This window comes from Phyllostomus discolor, chromosome 3, assembly GCF_004126475.2.
Source record: "Phyllostomus discolor isolate MPI-MPIP mPhyDis1 chromosome 3, mPhyDis1.pri.v3, whole genome shotgun sequence".
In the NCBI taxonomy this organism is placed as follows: Eukaryota; Metazoa; Chordata; class Mammalia; order Chiroptera; family Phyllostomidae; genus Phyllostomus; species Phyllostomus discolor.
The window spans coordinates 163,744,325-163,768,633 of NC_040905.2; the positions used below are offsets into that span (position 1 = coordinate 163,744,325).

Below are 24,309 nucleotides of genomic sequence, written 5' to 3' on the forward strand. Positions count from 1 at the left end.
ATTCCCAAGGCCTGAGATTCACTGAATTTGTGTCACATATTAGGCCCAAATGGAAATAAAAGCTAGTAACTATGGAGGAGGTAATTTAAGTACATCATTCTGTTTGTATTGCTTAGTTTTTTTCACCCAAAATCACTGCTATTGAGTTGTCTGTTGTAGTCCAGAATTAATTGTGGAGATACGTTAAAACTGTGAACTGTTGAGTCAGTGGTCAGTGTAGGAAGAACATACATACCAAGTGTAATTCCGTTAGGCCATTGGATATCCACTGTCACCAGCGGCCGTCTATCAAATCCATTCATTCCTGCTTTTTCTATTTTAGCTGGTTCTCCCCAGTCTGACCAGTAAACAAATCTGGGAAGAATTAAATTAGAAATAAGCCTCAATGGTTTAGAAAAAAATAAAGGTGTAGATTAGGAAGTGTTCGAATCGTGAACAGAAAACTCTAGGGATTGATTATGACAAATAGTAACACTTCAGGCTATAAAGTGTGTTCTGTGTAAATGACAGCTAACAGTAAGACTACAAGCTCATTGACTATATGAATGTATTTAAGTCAGCCAAAAGTCACAGGTTATACCATTTTGTTCTCAAAAAGCCAGTTCTTTCAGAGGAGTGGAGATGGTTATCTGTTAAGGGTTATAGTAGGGGTAGCTGATTGTGTGCTAGCAAGGTTGCAAGGGTACAATTCTGATTACCACATGCTTAGCTTCCTTAGCTGGTGTGTGTGTGTGTGTGTGTGTGTGTGTGTGTGTGTTTTACTTAGTGGCAATTTAGGAAACCTCTCAGTGGAATGTTTCTGGAGGGGTCTGTTGATTTCAACTGGACTTTGGGACAACTTGCACATTTAGAGGAAAGCTGTGAGATAACGTGGTTACCAAAATCCTCATGACTCATGCTAATGCTTAGGTTTGATCATCCAGAACTAACCTGACAAAGCACTTGGACAAAAATTAAAAATCAATTGTGTAGAAGCTGGGCGAGTACAAGGGTTCATATACACCTTTTGGTGTATATCAAATCAGAAACATTGTTTCTGTAATGTCAGCCAGCAGTCATACTGCCCTGGGAAGTCCTGTCCTATGAGTGAGGCCCTCCTGGGGTCGCACAGTCGTGGCACCATAACATCTTGAACAAGCCAATTCTTTCTTGTGGGCAGCTGATATGTCTTGGTATTTCAATTCTACTGCAGGCATGAGGAAAGTTCCTGGCCTGTGCAGGCAGCATCCAAAAGGCTACATGGTGAAAAGCACAGAATACGAACCCGGACAAGGGGTCCACAGCTATGGAGGCAGGCTCTCGCAAGTCAGAGTTAAACAGGAACTTCCTCTTGGTTCCATCTAGGGTAGCTACTGAAATAGTCTTAGAAGCCGCGTCAGTCCAGTAGATGGTCTTGTACACCCAATCAACAGCAATGGCTGCAGGATTATAGACATTGTCGATCATTTTAACATGTCTACCAACCTTGTCATCAATTGAGGCACTGAAACAGAATAGGTCACAAGAAATTTAAGAGTTTGACACCATCAGAGCCTGGAGAATGGACTTTCTGCTTACAAAATGGGCAACAACTTGGTTCCGAAAGAACTCTAGTAACACCACTCACCGCTCAAATTATTTACCCATGCTGCTTACTGATACTAAATTAATGATAATGTAGGTTATCTAGTTGCTGTATGTAGTTTATAGGCAAGAACCACACACTTCTAAGTGAAGCTATTAGTTTCAGTAGCCATCATCTGAGTTTCTATAGTTCCCATTAATATAAAGCTGCACTACCATTTCTTATTATAGCAACCACAAACAATTCTCAATTAACTGTAGAGAAAAGGGAGAAAATAGAAGAAATTAAGATGTCATCTTTTATAATCTTATAGCTGTAGCCATCTTTTACTTCATAGGTAAGTGTTAATTTCTAATGAGATACTGGTAGTAATTTAAAAGTTAAGGAATCAGTATTTAGACTTACTATTTCCAGCTAATTAAGATGCTATATTGAGACAAGAGAAATTCCTCCAAACCTTCCCAAAGGCCAAGTGACAATGACTTAGGCCAAGATACCAAGAATGGAACTGAGAGTTACCTGAAGATGGCCTTTTGGCTTAGATCAGCCCAGAACAGTTTCTGAGCAGCAATGTCAGCATCGAGAGCCACTGTGTTTCTCAGCTGCTCAACTAGTTGGATATATTCTTTCCTCTCTAAGCCAATCTTCCTGATGTCCCTTCGATTTGTGAAGATCAGACTTGGTTCTTTGCCTACGAGAGACAAGTCATGTTTATTTAGTTTTGCTGTAAGAAGGCAAGGTCCTACTAAGTTTCCTCCTCCTAACAGAGGAGCACTTAAAAAGTGAAGCACCTGCTGAGCACCTGAGGAGCACTCTTGCCCAAGTCTGTGCCCCTGGGACCTGCAAGTGCTTCCCACTGTTTAAGAAGGCAGTTCTGAGGTCTCAGCGTTCAACATAGGCTGGTGATAAGTAAGTTACTTATTTGAATTGCAGTCAAGTTTTGGAAGCAGAAACTAAGCAAACCTGGTAGGTATTCATGGTATCACGTACAAAAGGAAATGACCAAGGCAGGAGTCTGGGGAAATGATCTCTATTTAACCTATTATACTGCACTGATTAGTAGCATCACACTCAAGTACTATTTAAATTTCATATTTAGTTTGACTGCTGTAGTCATTGGCTGTACCTTTTACAAGCACTTACTCGTAAAGGTACCAGAGCAACACCAGTCCAAGTCCATTTACCTACTGCCTTGCACACGCCAGTGGCAAGATCCATTTGATAGCCACGACTACATTCACACTTGTAACCGCCTTTTAAGTTGATACAAATTTGGCTGCAGATTCCTGGATTTTGGCATTCGTCAATATCTAGGAGGGAAATCAAAATTAGCCTTGCTGTTACTAAATAACCTTCAGAGATACACGGTCCTTCCCCATCACCCCCAGGGCTCAGGTTCTCTTCTTTGACTCACCTCCACAGGTTTTCCTATCTATCAGTTCAAACCCGGCTGCACAGTCACATTCGTAGCCTATTACTAGGTCTCTGCAGATATGGGAACATCCACCATTATTAACCAAGCATTCATTTACATCTGAAATAAAAATGTAGTTGAGCTACTTGACAACTTTTTCAAATTGGTATTTGCCCTATTAACATTTAAAATCCAGGTTATCTGTGATAACTTATCTAGTTAGTCTTATCAAACCTATGATTTCTCCAAGATCTAGTAATTTGTCTTATAGATATCATCTTAGAGTGTTCTTGGGGAATAATAGACCCCATCTCCTTGGCCAGTTGGCTAAGCAGGATTTGGTCAAGTTTCTCTATTACTGATCATTTATCTTTAAGGAGGTAAATCATGAACTAATTTGTCACTGGTTGGACTTTTAAGTCATAAAAATTCACTTGTAAGTCCAACAGTTGAACTTAGTTCATTAAAAGTAGTTTAACCAGACACTGTATGAGGCCCAAACAGCATTAGCCATGCTAGATCTAACTAACCTCCCCAACTCTGTCCCTAAGCAACCCTTTCACTTACGACATTCTTTCAGGGGCTCGTCACTCCAGTCCCTGCAGTCCTGCTCCTGGTTACATACTTTAGTGATATCTATGCATTCCCCGCTTCTGCACTTGAACTTTCCAGGGCCCAAGCAGTGATTGACTACAAAGAGAAACACAGAAGGGAGATTCCATGAGTGGGTCTGATCAGAGTGATCCCTTGACAAACCCACAAGAAGAGGCCCTTACCATTTTTGCAGTTGACTTCATCAGAGCCATCAACACAGTCTCGGATTCCATTACACTGCCTGCTGCCGTGGATGCAGCTACCATCCTCACATTCAAACTGGTCAGGTCGGCAGGTTCGAGAAGCTACAAAGGCAGGGGACACTGTGGAACAGAGCCAGCCAGCCAGTCCCCAGTGGATACATGGAAGAGAATCATACATGTCCTAGTGATAAGGGTGCTACTTACGACAGTTGACCTCGTCGCTGCCATCCTTGCAGTCAGGATCTCCATCACATCGCCACTTCTTGTGGATGCACTCGCCGGAGCCACACTGGATCTCGCTGGCTGGGCACTTGGTGTGGATCGCTGGCTGGCGGCCACACTGTTCCAGGGACTCATCAGACTGGTCTGAGCAGTCCGCATCATCGTCACACACCCAGCTGATGGGGATGCAGGAGGAGGCGCTGCACTGGAACTCATGGGCACCACAGGACGGTGGGGCACAGTTGAGCTCATCGCTGCCATCATTACAGTCGTCCTGGCCATTGCATACAAAATTCTGGGAGATGCAGCGGCCACTGGAGCACGTGAACTCATTGGAGCTACATGTTATGTTGCCTATTGAGAGAGAGGATGCCCCGTTGAAAGTGTATCAGGACTGGCCCTTTTAAGACATTTGTCCCAAAATCTAACCTGCAGATCTCTGATCATGAATCCTAACTTTCTAGCTTAAGTTAAAAGCTAAAGTGCAATTATATCAATATCCAAGTTCCCATAGCAATAGAAGAGTCTTGCCATTTAAAAGATGCAGGAACACTCAAATAAAAACAGAAATAAAAGACCAAGAAAAGAGTTGAAGAACAGAAATTATTTTGAAACAAAAGTCACAATAGACTCTTATAGGAAGTGATCAATAACTTAAACAGGGGATTTCATTCTGGAAGGCAGAGACTGAGTTATCTATTCATGGACATAGCACTAATCAGACCAGACTGTATCATTAGCTAAGACTATCATGCATCAGGTATTCAGGCAATATATATTCAATATATATTCAAAATGAGCGCTATGGCACTATCATCAAAAAGAAGCCATTATGTCATATCACATACACGGCTCCTTCTCTTTAGATCCTTCCAGTGAGGATCAGAAATAACAGGTTTGAAATACTTAGAAGTTTTAGAAAGTCACTTGGAGGGCTAGAATCCCAATCTAGCAGCCAGGTATGCTAATAATGATAAACTAGTCAGAGTCAAAGATAAGCCAGTTTGTACTTCAATTCAAATTCCGGCCAAACGAATTAAGGTCACAATTTGGTGGTAATTAGGGTAGAGACTACAACTCTCTTGGGAAGCAAAGTCTAGATTTAAGAGGGAAACACTTGGCAGCTCCAAAGCTTACCAATACATAAAGCTCAATTCTAGGATTAAACACCGAAACTCATTGGACTAGGTGCAGTGGCACTGACGTCAGAAGGTAATTTTTACACACGAGGCTTGTTTCACTACAAATATCCTCAGCTCACTTGTACACCACATCAGGAGGAATGTGCTCCCAGGAAGCTGGAGTTACAGAGGCCCTATAAAAAGGGCGGTAGCTTGAAAGAGCACTCTAAACAATGTTTGTTCAACCTAGAGATTTTCCCAGGGCCTCACCTTTAACCTGTAGCATTTATTACACGTTTTCCAAGAACAGAAGCACAAAAGGGTAGGAAAACAGAGTTGGCTTTTACAGGTAGAAACTGTGACAGAAGACAAAGGTACCACTGGTTAGGTAGAGTTTTTTTCGGGTATCTGCTAGCAGGATGTTAATTAATACTTCTGTGCCAGTTGGCTTTCTGGAAGGGTTAAAACAGAATCTGGTTCGGGGGCTAAGAAATGCTTATATGATATTCAAGTAATTTATTTCAATAAGAAGATCCAGTTTAGACTTAGGAATATGTTTGCTGGCCCTGCTCCCTTTCTGGCATTGAGTGAGGAAGGCCCATGAAGTCTTGAGAGAGACGAAAGCCTGCACACTTGGCGTTCCACTGAGCCGCGTCTAAATGTGCGTGCCTTGAGTGACTTACCTTTTTATTTCTATTTGTCTAGAGGAAACACCAAAGCAAGCAGTGGCCAATTACCACGTGAACTTCTTTTGGACTTTCAGGGCAGTTAGGAAGGACAAGTAGCTGAGCAGATAGTGAAGTCACTGAAAAGCGAGTCAATGTAACTGCATCTTCATGCTTAAGTTAGCTTCCCCTGCCCACCCTTCTTTGAGCAAAGGGGTCTTTGGGATAAGCCACTCAACACTGGTCTTCTTACCACAGTTTTCTTCATCTTCTCCACTGTCACAATCATTTTCACCATCACATCTCCAGGACTCTGGGATACACTGAGTAGAATAGGCGCCACAGCTGATTTCATTTGTGCGGCATGTTCTCATATCTGTTGATGATATACAGTCTCAAAAGAGCCTCCAGACTCATCAGTGCAAAGGTGCTGCTCCTGTGCTGCATGGAAGTGGTACACCTGTAACTCAGTGGCCTGGCATACTGGTGAAATTCGACTTACTACTTGAAGCCTGGGTAGATCCTTTGCCAGCTCCATTGCTTAGAAGCCATGCCAACCTATGCTACCTGGCAGTGCACCTGAGAGCCTTGACTGTGTTTCTCCTTCAAGGTTCTATGGTGTGCTCAATTCTGGCTTTTGTTTTACTTGGCATAGTTAGGTTTATTGTCTGGCCTCCTCCTTGACCATTATTATCTGCTGGATATCAAGTGGCACACCCAGGTACCTAATCCTAACTTAATTAAAGGCCAGATGGTCTAACACCCATGAAGTCTTCCTTCTAGATTCTTCTACAGGCCTTCTTCACAACCTCTTTTAGATTTACATTTTGTGAAATAGGAACATCCTGTAAATTTTGACTTTTTACTGGGTTATCCTCTACTAATACTTGGGGCTGAATTTTGTGTAACCTGTCTTTACCTGTGGTAGCTCACCTGCCTCGACCAATATTGTTATTAATGACCCTCACTTCTTGCCTAGGAAATTGATAAAACACATTTATTTCCCTTTTTGTTTGATTTCCTTTTGTAGCCACTTCCCAGACCAAAAATTTGTTCATTAGTACTCCACCCTTAGTACTTAAACAGGTCTCCACTGCCTGAAAATGAACTCCAAGTCTGTCTTCACCTGACATTCAAATAAACCCAAATCATCCTCTTCTATCATCTCATAGACTCCTTCCTGAATGTCAGCCTAAGAACACAGAGATACATGTGAATAACTGAAATTTCTTATTTAAGAACAAGCCATAAGCTATAGAACTGAATAATTTAAGGTTACAAGTTTGTTCAAAATCACTATATCACCCTACTTCTGGCTACTTTACCTCTTCAGAAATAGATTTTTTTTATAACATAAGAAGCTGTGCATCCAAAATCTTGTATTTGGCCTACCAGGGGCCCTCACATCTTGACTTGGCTTCCAGGACCAGGGTACCATCTGCTCAGGTTCATCATTATCAAACATTGGAAATCTATGCACCTAGTCAAGGAGTTCTTAATGAAATCTGCTGGCTTCAGTCTTAAATATTCAATAGTGAAGCTACCCAAGAGAATGTCAGTCTTGTTAGACTAAGGAGAGCATTCTTTAAAGGACACTGGTCCACTGTTAATGACTTGAATGACTCTGGAGTCAGCTAGCCTACTTTAAGGGAGTCAGAGGAAACTAACACCAAGTATTGGATCCAACAACACTTAGAGCTGTGAGACACAGAACAGCTTGGAAAGGTTCAAGTCTAGAGCAAGTCGCACTCACGGCACTGTTCTGGGCTTTCATCAGAACCATCTTCGCAGTCAGGATCCCCATCGCACTGCCATCGGCTGGGGACACACTGGCCATTGTTGCACACAAAGTCAGACTCGGCACATGTCTTCTTCACTACAAAAGTGTATTTGTGAGGTTAAAGTTGAAGTCACTTACCCAAGGGCCCTATATTTCCATCAGGGGTAAAACTGTATTTTAATATGTTTGATTTACAAAATAAAGCTGGTTCCATGAGCACAGAACTTCCGATCTCCAGCAGAACCTTAGAAAAGTGCCCATCCTTCCCAGAGAAGAAAGGTGCTCATTTGAGAGACTTGCTGGATACTGAAGACATGGTAAGACAAAGGTTTCCCACTATGTTACAACCCAGGGATTGCTTACATCTTGTCTGTTTAATAATGTTAAGACTAAGTGATAGTTTCATTCTCTTCCTGCATTTCTTCCAACTCATTCAAGTTCTTTATAACTTTAATAGTCAAACATTTCATCCTATGACTGGGTCATAGTATAACTGCTCTGAGACATATCTTAACAATACATAGGTTTAGTGTAGAGATAGGAGAAGTCCCAGGACTGAATACTGTCACCCCTACAGATCTATTGGTGCAGGGGAACCCACCCAGTAAGAAATAGACGGAGCTTGAATGCAAGTGTAGGACAGGTCATGTTTAGAATCCAGAGTGGGCTAACATCAACCAGTTCACATTGATCGGTGCTACTATGGAAGCTTACAATATCCAGAACTGACTGCTGGAGTTCAATGAGCCTGCAAGGTGTCAATTCTGCTACTAATTCTTACCAGGGCAGGCCTTTACTCTTATAATTAGGGTGACCATACAACTTGTCCATATTAGAACAATCCCAGGAGAAAGAGATACTGTTAATTGCACCAGGAGGATAAGCAAAAGCCAGGACTGTCCTAAGTAAACAGGCAACATGGTCACCCTACCCAGGAGGAAGTCAGAGGGTTAAGAAGAGTCTTAAAAAGTAGCCACATAGGCTATGATAGGCTCATTTTTCTCAGACTATATTCTTCCTTATCCACGTTTGCATATGTTCTGAGTTTCTAGTTTAAAACATCCTTCTCTAACAAATATTCTGTAATGGTAAGTCAACTAAAAGCTGACAATGTGCTCAAAATTTGAAAGGGATCACTTCAATGAGGGGTTTCAACTAGGTACAACTCTCTGCATCCGGAATGAGAGGGTCCCTCTAACTGAGCCTCTGATACTGTAAAGGGGGGAGACAGTGATTGAAGTCTATTTCTAGAACTCAGCATGGTGAATTATGATGATCTGAAAAGTCTTATTTCTCTCCTTGAATTGTGTAGCCAAGGAAACCAGAAAGGTCACATTAGCTCTTTGATTCTCCTGTTTCTAAAATCATTGAAATACTGAAACCCCAGTGTTAACATTTAAATGACACCCAAGGCCATGTTCTCTTGAGCATGTAGTTGGGGGTTGGGGGTTTTGCAGGGCCAGTTACTGTAATTTAACCTGTGATATTCTTCAGAAGTTGTGAAAGAGGGAGTAAGGGATGGTTGGTTGTAAAGAAACTGCATGACTTTAAAAAGTATAAAATATGGCAGGAATAGGAAAGATGGGCTGTGTTACAAAGTGTTTGAGCAAAAGACAAATAGGGACAGACACATCACTTGAGTTCATCTCTCTCCATTCTGAGCATAGACTGGGAGGGCAACTGAAGACTATTTGAACTGGGCCTTGAGATAGATAGAAGTATAGATGCACCACAGGGGAAGAGAGTTACATGCTTAGGGTATACAAGTTGCTGATGAATCAGCTCAGCCTAATACAAAAGAATGAGTTACTGGGACCAATAGGAACACTAGGCTTGTGGAATCCAAGCTGAAGTTGACTAAATATGCTAGCTGGCAGGCTTGAACGATAGAGCCTGGCTGAAACTGTAACCAAGTTCAATATCAAGATGTTGGACATTGGGATGGGAATAAAAGGCAGAAAACTGTACTTGAACAACAATTAATATAAAAAATGGCAAAAAAATGTTGGATGTGAAGAATAGGAAAGTGGTGTTATAAGTTTCAAGTAATTGTGTAGCTTTTCTCTTCAGAACACTCCAAAATAAGCATTCAGAGCTTCTCTGAGCAATGCCGCCACTTTCCTTCTCTGCTTTCATACCTGAGAGGCAGAGCAAAGTCTGGTCAAGAAATATTTAATTTTTCCCCTTTCATGATCTCAACTGTATACACATGTTCCTCCTTGCCTCTTCCAAACCCTCCTGCCATGTGTCTAGAAGTCATTTACGCAAAGACTATTTTAGGAAAAGCCAATGATGACCCATAAGATGACCCATGTTAGTTTCTACCAGAAATTGATTCGAATTGCTGTCTCCCCTTTTACAATATCAGAGGCTAAACCAGAAGGGCCCTCTTGTTTAGGACCCTCTGAGAGTTGTACCTAGTTGACACCCCTCACTTGAAGTGGTCCCTTTCAAATTTTTAGTGCATTGTCAGCTTTTAGCTGACTTACCATTACAGAGTTAGTCAGATGGTAAAACACTTCCCAAACATGAAGAAAATAATTATTTTTTATAAGAAAAAACAATGGGTTTTGACAAACCAATAAGCTTAGACTAGAGGAAGAATTGCTACCCACACCAAGAGAACAGTTGCCAAAAGTGGGGTCCTGCCGGTGGGACATTTAGTGAGGGAATGCTATTTCCTAGGTAACCCAGAAATAGCATGAAACTTCATGTCTTATAGAGCAGATAAAAATCTTAGTGTTAGAATGCAAATGATAGAAAAGCGTTGTACAGCAGAACTATTTTTGTCTTCAGACGGGAGAGGAGTTTCTTCCCTGAGACTGTAGAAGGGGCTTCCTATGCTTCCAGATGAGCTACTAACCCTCACATGGGCCGAACACATCCATGGTGTTGCTGCAAGAGCCTGAGCATAGGGCAGCGGGCCACGGTGTTTACATGGTAACATTATAGTAATGGTGCCTGAAGAAGCAGGTACCCATATTTTACTGAGTATAATGCACACTTTCCCCCCAAAATTGTTGAGGGAAAAGCAGGGATGTGCATTATACATGGGCAGTACTATACCATGGGTGTGCATTATACATGTCAAAATATGGTAATGGCATAAGAAGATGTCAGTGATAAAATCTACATTAAGCTGTTCTTCTCTGTTTCTAGCTTATATAGTGAGTGGACAGCTCTGCATAACATCTTTTCAAAGGCAGATGACAGTGTTCTTCCTGGCATTCACATACAACTTTGTTTCAGGATTTTTACAACATAGAACAAAGGGGCCATAAAGCAAACTCCAGCATTCATTCAAGGTACCTACATAGAACATGCAGTTCTCAGCTATTCTGGCTCCACAAGAGGTTATACAGACCGCATAAACAGACATTTCTCACAGTGATCTTTTGATAGATGCTGATCAATGCGTATGATGGTATATCCCCATTATCTTGGGAGAGACATCTTCCACCCCGTCTAATGTTTAGAATTAGCATCTATTGTAGGCAGAGAATTAAAAAAAGAATTCTTATCTGGTCTTTGATCTGTGCTGGCTTGCAGTTTCTGTGCCAGGAGTTAATTAACCCCCTGAAATTTTAGGGGATTTTTTACTGTTCACGGTTTTCTTCTGTGGGGGCAAGAGGGATCAGAGCTGTTTGAGAATTTAAGAAAGTCTTTTCTAAGCAGTCTTCTTCTGTCTATCTCCACTTCTCGTCCTCCCCTCCCTTCTCCTAGCTTCATTTGCCAAATGTTTGCCTGACCTGAGATAAACCAGGTCCTGTCATTTGAAAGGAACTCCTGTACTCAAGTTGATAACCCCAGGTCAACCATTCAATTATGTTTCTCTAGACCGGGGAGTACCAAATCTTTGGACTCTGGTCCAAAGGAAGTCTTAGGAGTAGATTCTATTTTCAAAATCTTGACACATTTGTAGAAACTAAGATAACATCATTATTTGTCAATAAAATGCATAGGTCCTAGGGAGGTGACAAGTGAGACTGTCAGACTCTACTCACCACAGTTCTTTTCGTCACTGCCATCAGCACAGTCTTCGTCTCCATCACATTTCCACAACAGTGTGATACAGCGGCCATTTGTGCACTGGAATTGGGAAAGTTCACATTTGGCTTTTCTTCCTAAAATTAGGAGGGAACACTTAGCTAAGCCTGGGATAGAAGGGAGTAAGTTAGAGATGCATGTTTACCCAAAACCTTTGGATAGAGGTCCTCTGAGAGGGACAGCTGCAGACTGGGGAGGCTAACACATTCTATGGGGCAGAGCTAGGTGGGTCTTGGGGCTGTGACTGGCCATAACTGAGCTCTTAGCGGGACACACACCATCTAGGTAAGACTAGATTTCCCAGCCTCTCTCACAGTGAGGAATAGCCATGGGGATAAATTCTGGCTAGTGCAATGTAAGCAGGATTGGTAGATACAACTTCTAGGAAATATCCTCAAAGGGACAGGGGATCCTGTGTTTGTTCCCTTTAGTCCTGAAAACTGGGCGTGGTAGCTGAAATAGTGATCTTAGGCCAACACGACCAGAGCAAGATAGAAGGAACCTAGGCTGACCAGGGAACACAGGGGCATTTTCACCTGTCTCCAGACTCATTTTTCTCACTTGTTTAAAAGTCACTGTTGTGGCTACAATCACAGAGCCAAATCCTAGCATTTCAATGGCATTTCTAGTTCATGTTCCATACTATTATTCACAAATAATGCTCCTATTCTAAGCAAAGCGAAGGGGATTTAGAAGGGGCAGCAAGGAGAGGGGAGACATAGAGGTTTAATACCATGGTTCCTCGTCTTAGAACTCGAGGTCTGATTGCAGAAAGACGTGTTTACAAAACAGCTCCAAGATAAGATAAAAAGCATCAAGAAAGTACAGTTAAGAGACAAATGGAGATCATTTTTAATTTAGTGATGGGAGAAGAGCAAAGTAAGGCAGAGCCACAGACTTGGACTCTATTTCTCTGAACATCAGTTTTCCTAAGCTCAATGTATGGATATTTAACTCACACAATCACATGAACAAATTCTTGTGAGTAAGGCACTTAGTTTTTGCTGTTGTTGTTATTGTTGCTGTTTTTGCCTGGCACAGGACAGCTAACATCCAGGTGTTTCCTGACATAGAAGGCCTCTCCTTCTGGAGAACATGACCTCTGAGATAAAAGGCAAAGATCTGATTGCTTAATGCAAATATACTGCAAATATTCGAGAAGCCCAGAGGAGCCATATAGTTCCTGCAGATTACTTAGGGAAGGAGACCTTCCAAGCAGAGAGCCTTCCGATTTCCTGCCACCTTTCAGCATCCGCAGCTGTGACATGCTGGCAGGGGAACAGATGCTACAGTGACAGGCACAGACTGGAACTCTTGTGTTATGTACACAATACTCTAGTTGGCCTCTCTACTCTCAGCTACTCTCTTCTGTCTGGGAGGATTCTATGCTTTGTGGCAAACTCCCAGGGAGATTAAAATTGGGTCTAAGTTAAGTTTACCATATGGGTGTGGTTATCTTCTTAGATACTAAATGTATTAGTTTAAAACCTGTATGTATCACTCTGCTCAAGAGTCTAGTTAAGCTAGGACCCAGGCACAGAGCAGTATGATTCGACTGCATTTCCTACATATATTTCATACTATTCATTCATCCCACAAATATTTAATTGGGATAAGATACTAGGGATGTAGAAGGGAAAACAGGAGAGGTTGCTGTCAGGGAGCACCACCTGCTAGTTTTTATACTGCTAAACCAAATATGAAATACCAGGCTGCTGCCCACTTCAGTCTAGTCCAGGGGTGTCAAACTCATTTTCACCGGGGACATCAGCCTCGAGGTTGCCTTCAAAGGGCCAAATGTAATGGCCAGTTTTAGGACTATCTAAATGTAACTACTTCTTAACAGTTAAATGAGAACTCAGTGCTGCCACTGGGTAGAAACAAGGTGCTGGGCCAGATAAAACAAGGTGGAAGGCCTGATTCAGCCCATGGGCCTTGTGCTTGCCACCTGTACTCTATATATTTTCAGTATGCTGAGTGCTGGGGTACCTGTCCCCGGGGCCATTGGCTGTGGTTCTATATCACCACTACGATTGAGGGCTGTGGAGTGATAAGAATCTACTTGAGTACTCTTTCTACTTTATTTGAAAAATAGAAAAAGAACAATCTATAGTCAGAGCACACAGATATAAATATATCCTGATACTTGTAAAGAACAGTCAGGTGACAGTTAGGACACTATGTAGACTGAAAGGTCCGAATTTTTTTAAAGGTTTTATTTACCAAAGGTTGTTTAGTCAGAATGAGACAAAAGCATTGACGTTGATATCTCCACTGTCCAAATATAGCCATATAATCAGACAGGTGTCAAATGATGGTTTTCCACTTCAGGGTTTGGTACCTGGGAAACCTCCTTAAACATGAGTAACCTGGAAGCTACCTATGTTATACACACTCAAACTGTCCTGGGGTTAAATAGACACATAATACCCTAAGGCCATTGTCCCCTTAAGGAGGGTCTCTGAATGTAGTCATAACATACAAGCCATCCACAGTAACAAATGACACTGAAATTTCATCAATGCTGCTTCAAGTGTCGATGTTGAGTGGGCTCAGGGCAAACGTAAGCATTTTCTTCATGTTTATTCCAATAGCCTAAGGTGAAAAGGAGTTTAAGTTCTACTTTTTCTTATCTGAGACATTCCCCCCTTCACCCCTGCTTCTGCCTGACTGTCAGGAAGCTGTTTTACCAAGACTCACACGCCTCTCCACTAAGAAGAAGGGACACGGTGTTAGAAGCAGAGTATGCTCCTAAATGTCCCCCTGCTTATTTAAACACGGAGTGAGATGCGGTGTGGGTGGGTAAGGCTAGAAGGCTCTATAAAGGACCGTTTAGAGAGTAAGGCAAGGAGAGAGCTTAAGCATGTGGCCATGTCTCTTCGTTCCCTAAGTACTTTTGTTTCCAGAGACTGTCACCAGGCATAAGGTGTTCCCTGGTTCTGCTAACTGCCTGCATCATGCCGAGTGGCAGAGCTCATACACGGAGTCCAGTGCTGACCTTGGCCACCCGACCACAACGCTGTGTGTGTTTTCTGTCCAAGTTTCAAAGAGATTCCACCCTCATGCCTCTCTCTGGTATTTAACTCTGCTGCGTGGGCTAGAAGAGAACTGAAAGCACCACAGGAGTTAAGAAGCTTTTGGTTTCCAAAGCTTTAGGGATTATAGGCTAGTGGGGCTGTAGTCTATTTCCATCCCTGACAGTTAAGTCTTCAGCTCAGTATTGAGCTTGACATCTTCTATACCCGAGGTTCTTTTCACTCTTAGGCTCAGCTAAAGCCAATGATACCTCAGAAAGTAACCTGAGAAGGAGAGGAGGTAGGCACTCTACAGGGTGGGGAAAAGTAGGTTTACAGTTGTAAGTACACAAAACACAGTTTGTACTTGTCTTATTATTTATTAATTATTGGATTATTTTCCACACAAATAACTGTAAACCCCCTTTTGCCCCACCCTATATAGTCCAGAGCCTACCCTTCCCTGAAAGTTGAAAAGTTGGAGTAACTGTGATTTTTAGTGGGTCTCATAGGGTTTCACGGGAATGCCTTCTGACCAAAGGGGTGGTTGAAGTGGAAGGAAAGGCATGACGGTGAGAACCTGGGTGTTCTACCTTTGTCTGAAGCAGGAAGGCTTTCTTTTGACTTAGAGTTCTGTCAAAACTCCAAATTTTGATAGTAAGACTATCAAAAGGGTTCTAGTGCTTTAATAAGTCAAACCATTGGACTGGGTCTCAGTGTCCTTCCGGCTCTGACATACAGAATGAATACCCCAGCCCCTTTGAGTCACGGGGTGGTATGTCACTTGTACCTAGTCACACACGTGGCTATTTAAATCTGTAACGAATGAAGGCCCAGAGATGTTGAGGATTACTCACTTACACTGTCACTTACACAGGTGGAATTACACTATGCAAACTTACTTCAAGGCGCCCATATCCCAGGAGCCTTGCTTACCTAAACAGTTAACGCTGCTACCCAGACATGTTGGCAGGTCGCTGGCTCCAAGAAACTCAGGTTTTTTAATGCAAATAGAAGTCAGCCTGCCATTGTCTAATTGTCCCTGCAAGGGTTGCATGGAAGAACAATATGTAAGCTTTAGTAAAAACTGCATAGACCTTACAATAAATACCAAGCCTTCACTGTGGACTACAAATTTCCCTATAGGGCTCCGAGTGGCACCTTTGCAGGAGTGTCCAATAGGCATGCCTAGAATATAGAGATGTTTCTGAGTATCAGGCTCAGACATGAACTTCAGGCTACTCACAGGGGCTCATGCTGCCACACTGCTGGGACTGGCAAGGCAAGACTTCAAATCTCTCACACCCCTTCTCACAGCTTGGGCACTCGGGTATTACCAGCTACTGCAATTTCTCTCGTCCATTTGTTTTGGCACTGCTGGGGCTGCCAAGGGCATTTATTTTTAGTAGGACTCATTTCTGCTTGGCACTTTAATGTCAATCTTTCTATTCATAGGTGAAAACTTGCTTTTAGACCAGCAGATATCCTAGTCAGCAGAGTTTTCCCACAGGGAAGGTTAGTGACAGGAACTAAGCAACAGGGCCTTAAAGTCAGTCTCTGAAGCACAGGTGGGGGCCAACTAAAAACTGTTAAATACTAGGTTAACCCTTCTGATTCGCTGAAATAAGTGAATCTTACAATTCATTTGTCATAATTTTTCCATTTACATTGAATTGAGATGATCTTAAGAACCACAAAGAACTTCTTTTATTTGTTAGCCAAACACTACACCAAGACTTCAGTCTCTTAATTCATTTTCTTCTTAATCCTACACGGTCAGTGTCACTATTATGCTTTTATGTATCAGGAAGCCTATTCGGAAAAGGGAAGTAAAGTATATGCCTGAGATCACTCTGGGAAGAACTAGAATTTCAACCTGAGCAGTTGACACTGTGTGTACTGTGTGTACTAAGGCTCCAAATACTGTGTGTACTAAGCTTGCATACAAATTAGAGCACCTGACTCAGGACTACATCCTCCTAGAATATTCTGTTGACTTATAATTTGGCAGTAGAGTCAACTTAAATTAATCCATAATTAGGAAGTCTTTTACTTGTCATAATGACATGATCCTAACACAACTTTATTGTTGAGCTAGAGCCCTTTCTCCCATCCCTATTTTAATTTTTAAAAATGCTGCTAGAGTATTCTCAGTGGGTCTTTTCCTAGAAGGACTGCAGGGCTTGGTGTTCTTATCTAGGGCACATCGGTCAAGTCAGAGCGGAGGACTTCATGATATTCTTGAAGTTATTCGAACTCCTGTGGATAGTTCTCAAGCTCTCATTCACAGCAGAATCCCCTGGAGGATATAAAATGCAATGCTGGGCCCTAGCCTCCAGAAACTCTGATCCAATGGGTCTAGGGTGGGGTCCACACTTGCATTTGTAATAAATTCCCAGGTGATGCTGTCACTGCTGGTCCCTGACCACACATTGAAACCACTGCAGGAAGGGTAGGAGGCTAAGACTGTACCTACTGTAGATGTGACTACTCCATTTTCAGGGTTGGGATATATAGTCCAACCCCATATATCTACCCCATAAGCCCTCAGGCCCATCACTGGATAGACATCACTGATACAAGCCAGTCGTACAATGTACATGAGGGTGACAACCTGATGTAAAGCCTTTGTGCCCATTAGGTAGGACAAATTTATCCAGATGCCTTAACCAGCATGCACTGTGAAGAGGTTCTTCTAAAATCTGTCTTCCCTCTCCTGTGTCCCATCACTGATTGGCCCCATCACTTGCTCTAAATCAGCAGTCCAAAAATGAGTCCAGATTCTTTTCCCCTGACATTTTGCCATCAAGCCCTGCCCTGTCCAAGACCTCATCTCTAACTTGATCTAAATTTGTCTCCTGTCTGTCACCCAAAGGCTGTCACATTCTGCGTCCAAATCAAGATGGTGATTCAAGCAGCCTGGAATGGCCTGAAGTGCCAAGGATGGTATCATGTCCAGGCTTCCCACTGACTTTAGAATTGAATCCAGTTCACTACCGATTCCTCCTGATTTTTCCCTATTAGTTACCACCTGCCATCTGCTCAGGCTACACCAAGAGGCCCCACTCACTTCCCCAGGCCTGGGCACTCACTGTTGCTTTGTCTTCCTTTGTTTGTGTTACCCCTGTTCCTTACCTACCAGGAGTGGACTCAGAAATCACCCCTTGAATGAGGCCCTCAATTCCTTTCTTAACCAGTTAGGTGTGGTCTGGCTGCTTTCCATCGTCTCCTGTGCCTGTCACACAGCTGTCATGTACTGACATGCTCTCACCTCCCTGTTCCCATCTACAAATGGAGATCCCCTAACGTGGGGCCTGGAATTTATCTTTTCAATTTGGGACCTGGTGTTTGACATCTAAAGATTCTTTTGTCACTAGTGAGCATTCGTGGATGTATTAGTTGTGTTGTTGGTTCACTAATAAAGCTGGTCTATAGACTCTTTCCAAGTATTCTCCCCAGCTCTTCTGAACTTGAAACCAAGTGTGATCAGTTGTTTCACTAGCTAGAGTTCTTTGATAGAATCTAGGTTATGAAGGCTCCCTGTGCCTATGAGGGTACTTTCCCTCATCTTTGGGCACTTTATAATTTAATAGAGTCTTTTCCACACTTATCTGTCAGAATGGTGTGTCAACGTGGGTATATCAGCCCCATTTCCATGCGATGAGAGAGGTTGACACACAGGAAAAGTTAGCAGTGGCTGACTGGTGAAGTTAGAAATTTGAAGCAGGGAACCCAGATTTTACTTCAGACATGTCTGAGCGCTCATTGGTAATGTTGGCAGCAATCCATCGTGCTTGCATCAAATCACCTTTGTAAGATCATCTGCAGAGATGGAAGTTTCTGGCTTTGTCACATTAGAGTCTAAGCTCTTGGTGATTTGGGGAGGGGGGCTTCCTAAGCTGCAACCAGCTAGCACATGGGAACTCCAGCAATCCTCAGCAGCTGTCAGCCTCTTTTATGACTGAGTCTAAAGCACTGGACCTGCTCATTCCTACCCAGTGCTTCTCCTCCAGGCTGTCTTTGGATCACTAATTTCCTGGGTTGACTTCATCACTAGAGTAAATGCCAGGAAGGAAGGGACCAACCACCTGGTCACAGTGTCCCCATGCCTGTGCCATATGCCATATGGTGGGTGCTCGGTAGATAGAGGTAAAGTGGATTCAAGCAGACGTACAAAGTAGGTCAGCACCAGCAAACCACCTACTAAGGGATCCTACAGATTGGTTAATGACTCAGATCTTGGGAATTCTTCTTAGGACAACTAAAGATTAGAGGCAGTTTGTGAAATAGAAACCGTATTTACTCATAGTATTTGGGGGAAGTACTAAGTTGTAATACATAGAGTTACTTTCAAATGTTGGATTTAAGGGGCATAATAAGTCAGAACACATGAAGGAACTTGCAAAAGTCGTCTTTTGCCAAGGTTTTGTCACCACCCTTTCTTGGCAGCTTGCAAGCCCCACTCCATCCCCCACTGCCCACATCACCTCTAGATGCAGAAAAGCTACTAGCCAGCAGGGCCAGCCCAGATGACCCAAGTTGGTGACAAGGTTAACCATTCTAGCCAGTGGTCCCATCTTATAGTTTCTGGCTGCAAAACTATCTCTTAAATACAAGGCCATGAATACCTCTCCAGCCTCCCCTGCTCCCCCACCCCCATCCATGTAGTATCTCTGAGATAAAAAGTGGCAAAGAATTCCTAAGCAGACACGAAAACACTTTTTTTACAGTAGAACCTGTACTAACTCTCTCAACCCCTAGCAGGCATTCTTTTGCTTAATTTAGAACCAAAAATAGCCACCAGGCCCAAGCTTTCTTAGGAAACTGCACGTGATGGGAAAAGTGTGCTAACTCTAAGGTACCACCTGCCATCTCATTTAGCTGCTTCAGTGCATCTAGTGGGTCTAAATAGGTGGTATTGGTGACATCTAGAATTTTTATTGTCAGCCAACAGAAGAGCTTAGCAAAGAGATACTCACTCAAATTGAAACATGCACAGAGAGTGAAATTGAGATGACTTTTACTTACAAAGCCAGATTCTCCTAGAGCTTGGTCATAGTTTGCCTTGAAGTCCTCTTAGAGCTATCCTCTGATTTCCTAGTTAAAAACACATTAGCCGAGCAAAGAAATTGTCCCTGGGCCACTTACTCCTGCTCAATAGGTACATCTAATCCATCAGCTCTGCAGAAGGTATTCTTGGACTCTTTGCCTTGAATGTAATCCCCATGCTGTGGCTTAAGTACTCTCGAGATTAACTTAAAGTAGATGGGAACATCCTAAGCAATTTTGAGGCTATGGACTAACCATCTGGAGAGCAGCTGTATTGCCTTACCCCTGTAGCTCTCCTAAGGCAGGTACGTTTATCATGAGCATCATCAAAGACCTTATCATAGCCCTCTGAGGCATGTAACTTCTTATAGGCCAGCATGTGAAAGTGGCTTTCCAAAGAAAGGCCAGCATCCAAAGTAAATTTAATTATGACTCAAAAGTCATACAGGGGACTGCCTACACTTGATCACTATTCCCTCTATTGAAAAGGACAGCCTTGGTCACATTCTGTGAGAAATAGAAAATGGCCTAGATATTTAATGAGATATCTCTATACTGTGCTCTGAGTCTTCTGCTCTTTGGATAGAAACCCAAAGCCATATGGCTGGGAGCTATGTGTTCCCTTGATCTTAAGGCCATTCTCTACTCTAGGAGTTCTTGTTACATCTTATCAATTTGATACTCCTCCTGAAACAGAAGGGGCTTGTGACTGCTGTTCATCTTTTCTAGAATAAAAACTACTCAAGTGAAACCGAGTTTATGGTTATCCAATTTTATAAAAAGCAGAAACACTTCAAAAAGGCCTTGGGCCTTCACTTCTTTTGAGCATGGAGGCTGCCATAATTAAAATAAGCAGTTTTATTGTACTATAGTCCTAACATTTGGCAGCTCTACTGAACTTGGCCATTGTATGTGATTTAGATATCTGGGGATTCAAGCAATAAAAACAAAGAATCAAAACGACACAGGACAGGTGCATAGCTAACTGTCACATGAAGTGGCCCACGGGGTGATTTGGGGAACAAAGCTGCTCCAGGCTTTAAGAAGCTGTCACGACCAGTAGGGGCTTGCCTGGTGGCCCTCCTTAAAAGAGCCCTGCTCACGTGCTTATTCATTAGCCTAAACGAGAACTACAACCATTGCCATGCCTTCCCTTGGTGCTACAAGATGAGCCAGGTTTATTTTCCCCTTGCCCTCCAGTCTCCCAGCCCTCCGGGTCTGTTAGTACTGCCATTTCACCAGCCCACCCCCCACAATAAGCAAAGCTCTGTGTACTCTTTTGCTAGTTGTTAGCCATATCTGAGCAGCTCTCACAAAACCTTTGTCCTTCTAGGCTTTGGCTTTAACAAATATATGGCACCCCAGGTCCTAATCTTGACTACGTAGGCTGGAGGAAAATGTCCTAGAACTCCAGGGATCTTGTAATCAGGCGTACTATACTACTGAATTTTAACTTCTCTTGTTAGCCTGCTTTAAGTTCCTTGCCAGGGTCTTAGAACATACCTGCCCTATTCTAGAGTATTTCAGAACAGCACCACAAGTGTGGAAGAACAGGGCCAGCAAGTCAGCCTACATGCCGTGGGCCTTTCAGCTCCAGACAGGAGCCAGTCTGTATTGCCTTGGGGTCAATACTTGCCTCAGCAGACCCCAAGTTTCATCCAGTTCAGGGCGATGTGCCTCCTTTCCTTTGAAGAATTTAAGTCTTGTAAGGGCTTCTGTTTCCACTGTTCCCAGCATGTGACATATTTCGTGACTTAGGGGAGCAAAAGGATCCTCACCTACCTAATACAGGGTGAACATATGACTTCAACTATTTTCAACAGTTTAGGTGCATTCCTGTCATTCTATAGGATGAAGTTAACTTTCAATGTGAAGCTATGTGTTAAATTAAAAGAACTACATGCAGCAAAGAGAACTACAGTCGAAGTGAGTAGGACAGTTATCAGTACATGCTAGTATAGTTCAGTCTTTTGAAATGATGTGAAAAGTATAATGCAAGTCATGGCACTCTTCTGAAAGAATTGTTTAGTAAGTTAGTACTGCTCATCTACTAATGGTTAATGTTGGAGTCTGAAAACTTGGACGCAGGGCTTTTCCAGGCTCTCGGGTGAGTACACATCAGAGGCCCTCTTCGGGACACTCTGGCCACTCGCTCAGAGCAGTCCCGGCAGGCGAAAGCATTTGAGAGAACAGTCGGTCTCTGCCAGTCGGGTCTTTTACATTCCCTTGAAGATAACACTTCTGGGGCTTCTGTGGAGCCATGTGACCAACCTAAACGTGACCCGGCAGCCAGCCAATCGCAGAGGGCAGACAAGTCCTTCCCAGCTTCACAAACAGAGCCAAAGGGCAGGGGGCATTCTCGGAGACTTAAAACCACCAAGTATTGCCGGAGAGGCGGCCTGACCACAGAATTTAAAGTTCGCTCTCACTTCAGGAGACACGTGACTGTACGCAGGCGGGCCTCCTAAACCACCAGGCAGCCAGGAGCTAGGGACTCTGGAATGGGTACTTAGGACAGGGGCAGCTTTCTGTCCTAACTCCCCTGGAGCTGGCGAGCAAGCCCCATTGATGTCCTGTCCAGCTCATTTCAGGAACCTGCCTGATTCTGATCGAATCCTCTTAGAGGGGCTTCCTGTCTCTTGCCCAGGAAAGTTGTGCGGCCCCAAGTGGGAGAGTGGCTGCGGGCGGGGGCTGCCAGGCCCAGTGGGGCAGACCCTGGGGACTCCACAGTAGTCACCAGCGCCCTCCCACCACACACCAGCTCTCGACTCCTTCTGATCTATTGTTTAAAATAAAGGCTAATTACAATCACTAGATTAGGGCTCAATTCCTCTCGAGGAAATCTCACCGGAACAAGGATCAGCAAACTAACCTGATTAAGTCTTTGTTCCACTCCCCTCCCCCGTTCAGCTGTAGGGAAGACCCACGAGGTTTACAAATGCGGCGGGAGAGGTGCAAAGGGGAGACAGGAGAAACACTTAGAGGGAGTTCTATTTCGAGCCTCCCTAGTCCTCTAACCCGAACTCCAGAGAGACAGCCCGGCAGCGCCGAGGGAGTCCCAGGCTGCGCACTTCTCGCCGCTCCGCGGAGACTACCAGCTGCAGCCCACCGAACGAGCACCCCCTCACACCCCTGCTCACCGCCGCTGCAGGGGGGCGGGCGGCTCACAGCACCCGGCGCCCGGCGTCCGGGCCAGCGTGCCCGCAGACGCCCAGCCTCACCCACGGCCTGTCACCACCCTCCCTCAAGTCCGAGGAGCGCGCCCCGGGCTGCCGCGCACGTCTCCGCCCGGCCCTCTGCCTCCTTGCTAACACTCCGCCTGGCTGGGGAGACAGAACCATTGTTCAATGGCTCAGAAGCCCACATTCTCCAGCTTCTGTCACGCGGGGTGAAAAATGAGGCAACGCTGTGGCTCCGGGGGAGGGAGTGTAAGGGAATGAAGACTAGTTCAGGCAAGGTTTTAGGACACCCCGAGCCCCACTGTCCCCCAAGCCCGGCTCCCTATAGACCCCACGCTGACAGCTCAGAGGCGCCACCAGGGTGGGGAGGGAAAGAAGGCGAGGAGAGCTGAGAGGCGCCTCCTAGGAGGGGGTGGGCAAAAGGAGACCCTGCCTTGGGGACGCCGGGCGCCCCGGCTGGGTCTGGGCAGCCCGCGGAGGGGCGAGTCCTCACTCACCTGCTCCGGTGGCGTCGCTCTCCCCCCGCGGGCAACACAGCGCGAGCAGCAGCCAGAGCGCCCAGCGCGCGGACGTGCCCATGGTGCCCGGCTGGATGGTGCCGCCGCACAACAAGTTACCAGCCTTTCGGAAAGGAGGAAGGAGGTGGGGGCAGGGGGAGAGGAGGGGGGAGGAGGAGGGGAAGGAAAAGGGGGAAAGGGAGCGGGGAAGTAGAGGACACCCCCTCTCCTACAACTTGCACAATCCCCACCCCACCTGCCAGCCCACTCACCCACCCACCCACCCGCCTCCCCGGGCTGCAGCAGCAGTGCAAGCCGAGCCTGTGGACAGAAAATAATGCAGGCGCTGCAGAAGAGGGAAGGGCAAAAGAGGGGAGGGTATGGGAGAGAAGGGCAAGGAGAGAGGGGGGGTGAGGAGCCGAGACCGAGAAGAAGACAGAAGAGATAGGGGCCAGCAGGAAGCACCAGCACTGGCAGCGGCTGGAAGAGCGAGAGAGCGGCGAGGAGGGGTCAGGAGGGGGAGTGGTCAGCGGGCGGCTGGGCGAGGGGAGCCGCGGCTTCAGCCCCCGGTGTCATGGACGCACTCCTCTTACAAGCTCGGGACAGCCAGGTGCCTGCGAGGGGGGTGTGAGTGTGTGTGCGAGTGTGAGTGTGAGGGCGTGAGTGGCCTTGGCGCTGCTGCTGCCACCCGGACTGCTCCTGGGGCCCGGCTGCTCCGAGCGTCTGCCGGGTGCTCACGGGGGCCCGGGGCGGCCGCTGGTTGGCTCACGCGCAGCCCTCGCCTCCAATCCTCGGTGCCTGCCCTAATTTCCTGATCCAGGGAACCTGCCGCCGCAGGAGCTGTGCGCTCCCTACAGTCCTTACTGTACCCTCCCGGCAGCAGCCGCCAACAGTAAATGCAGCAGCCGCAGCGGCAGCAGCAGTTAGCGCTGATGCAACTATTGCTACTATTGCTACCGC

The 24,309-nt window shown here is 44.8% G+C and overlaps 1 protein-coding gene across 5 annotated transcripts in view; it reads right to left on the reverse strand.

Annotated features, from left to right (window-relative positions):
* VLDLR (very low density lipoprotein receptor) overlaps nt 1-24,039 on the reverse strand; it is a 36,197-nt gene extending 12,158 nt beyond the window's left edge. Inside the window, exons 1-12 of one of the 5 annotated variants that reach the window (XM_028512822.2) lie at nt 23,350-23,572; nt 11,568-11,687; nt 7,537-7,659; nt 6,037-6,159; nt 3,980-4,351; nt 3,755-3,877; nt 3,546-3,668; nt 2,979-3,098; nt 2,749-2,874; nt 2,084-2,255; nt 1,265-1,483; nt 236-354 (exon numbers count right to left, since the gene is read on the reverse strand). In XM_028512822.2, coding sequence (XP_028368623.1) covers nt 236-354; nt 1,265-1,483; nt 2,084-2,255; nt 2,749-2,874; nt 2,979-3,098; nt 3,546-3,668; nt 3,755-3,877; nt 3,980-4,351; nt 6,037-6,159; nt 7,537-7,659; nt 11,568-11,687; nt 23,350-23,431 — 1,822 coding nt within the window. In that variant the 5' untranslated portion in view covers nt 23,432-23,572. Of the gene's footprint in view, nt 1-235; nt 355-1,264; nt 1,484-2,083; nt 2,256-2,748; nt 2,875-2,978; nt 3,099-3,545; nt 3,669-3,754; nt 3,878-3,979; nt 4,352-5,388; nt 5,730-6,036; nt 6,160-7,536; nt 7,660-11,567; nt 11,688-23,349 lie in introns of those variants that run through there. The other 4 variants (XM_028512832.2, XM_036021702.1, XM_036021703.1 and 1 more) reach the window with 4 other exon arrangements.
* Between the last annotated feature and the right edge of the window lie 270 nt (nt 24,040-24,309).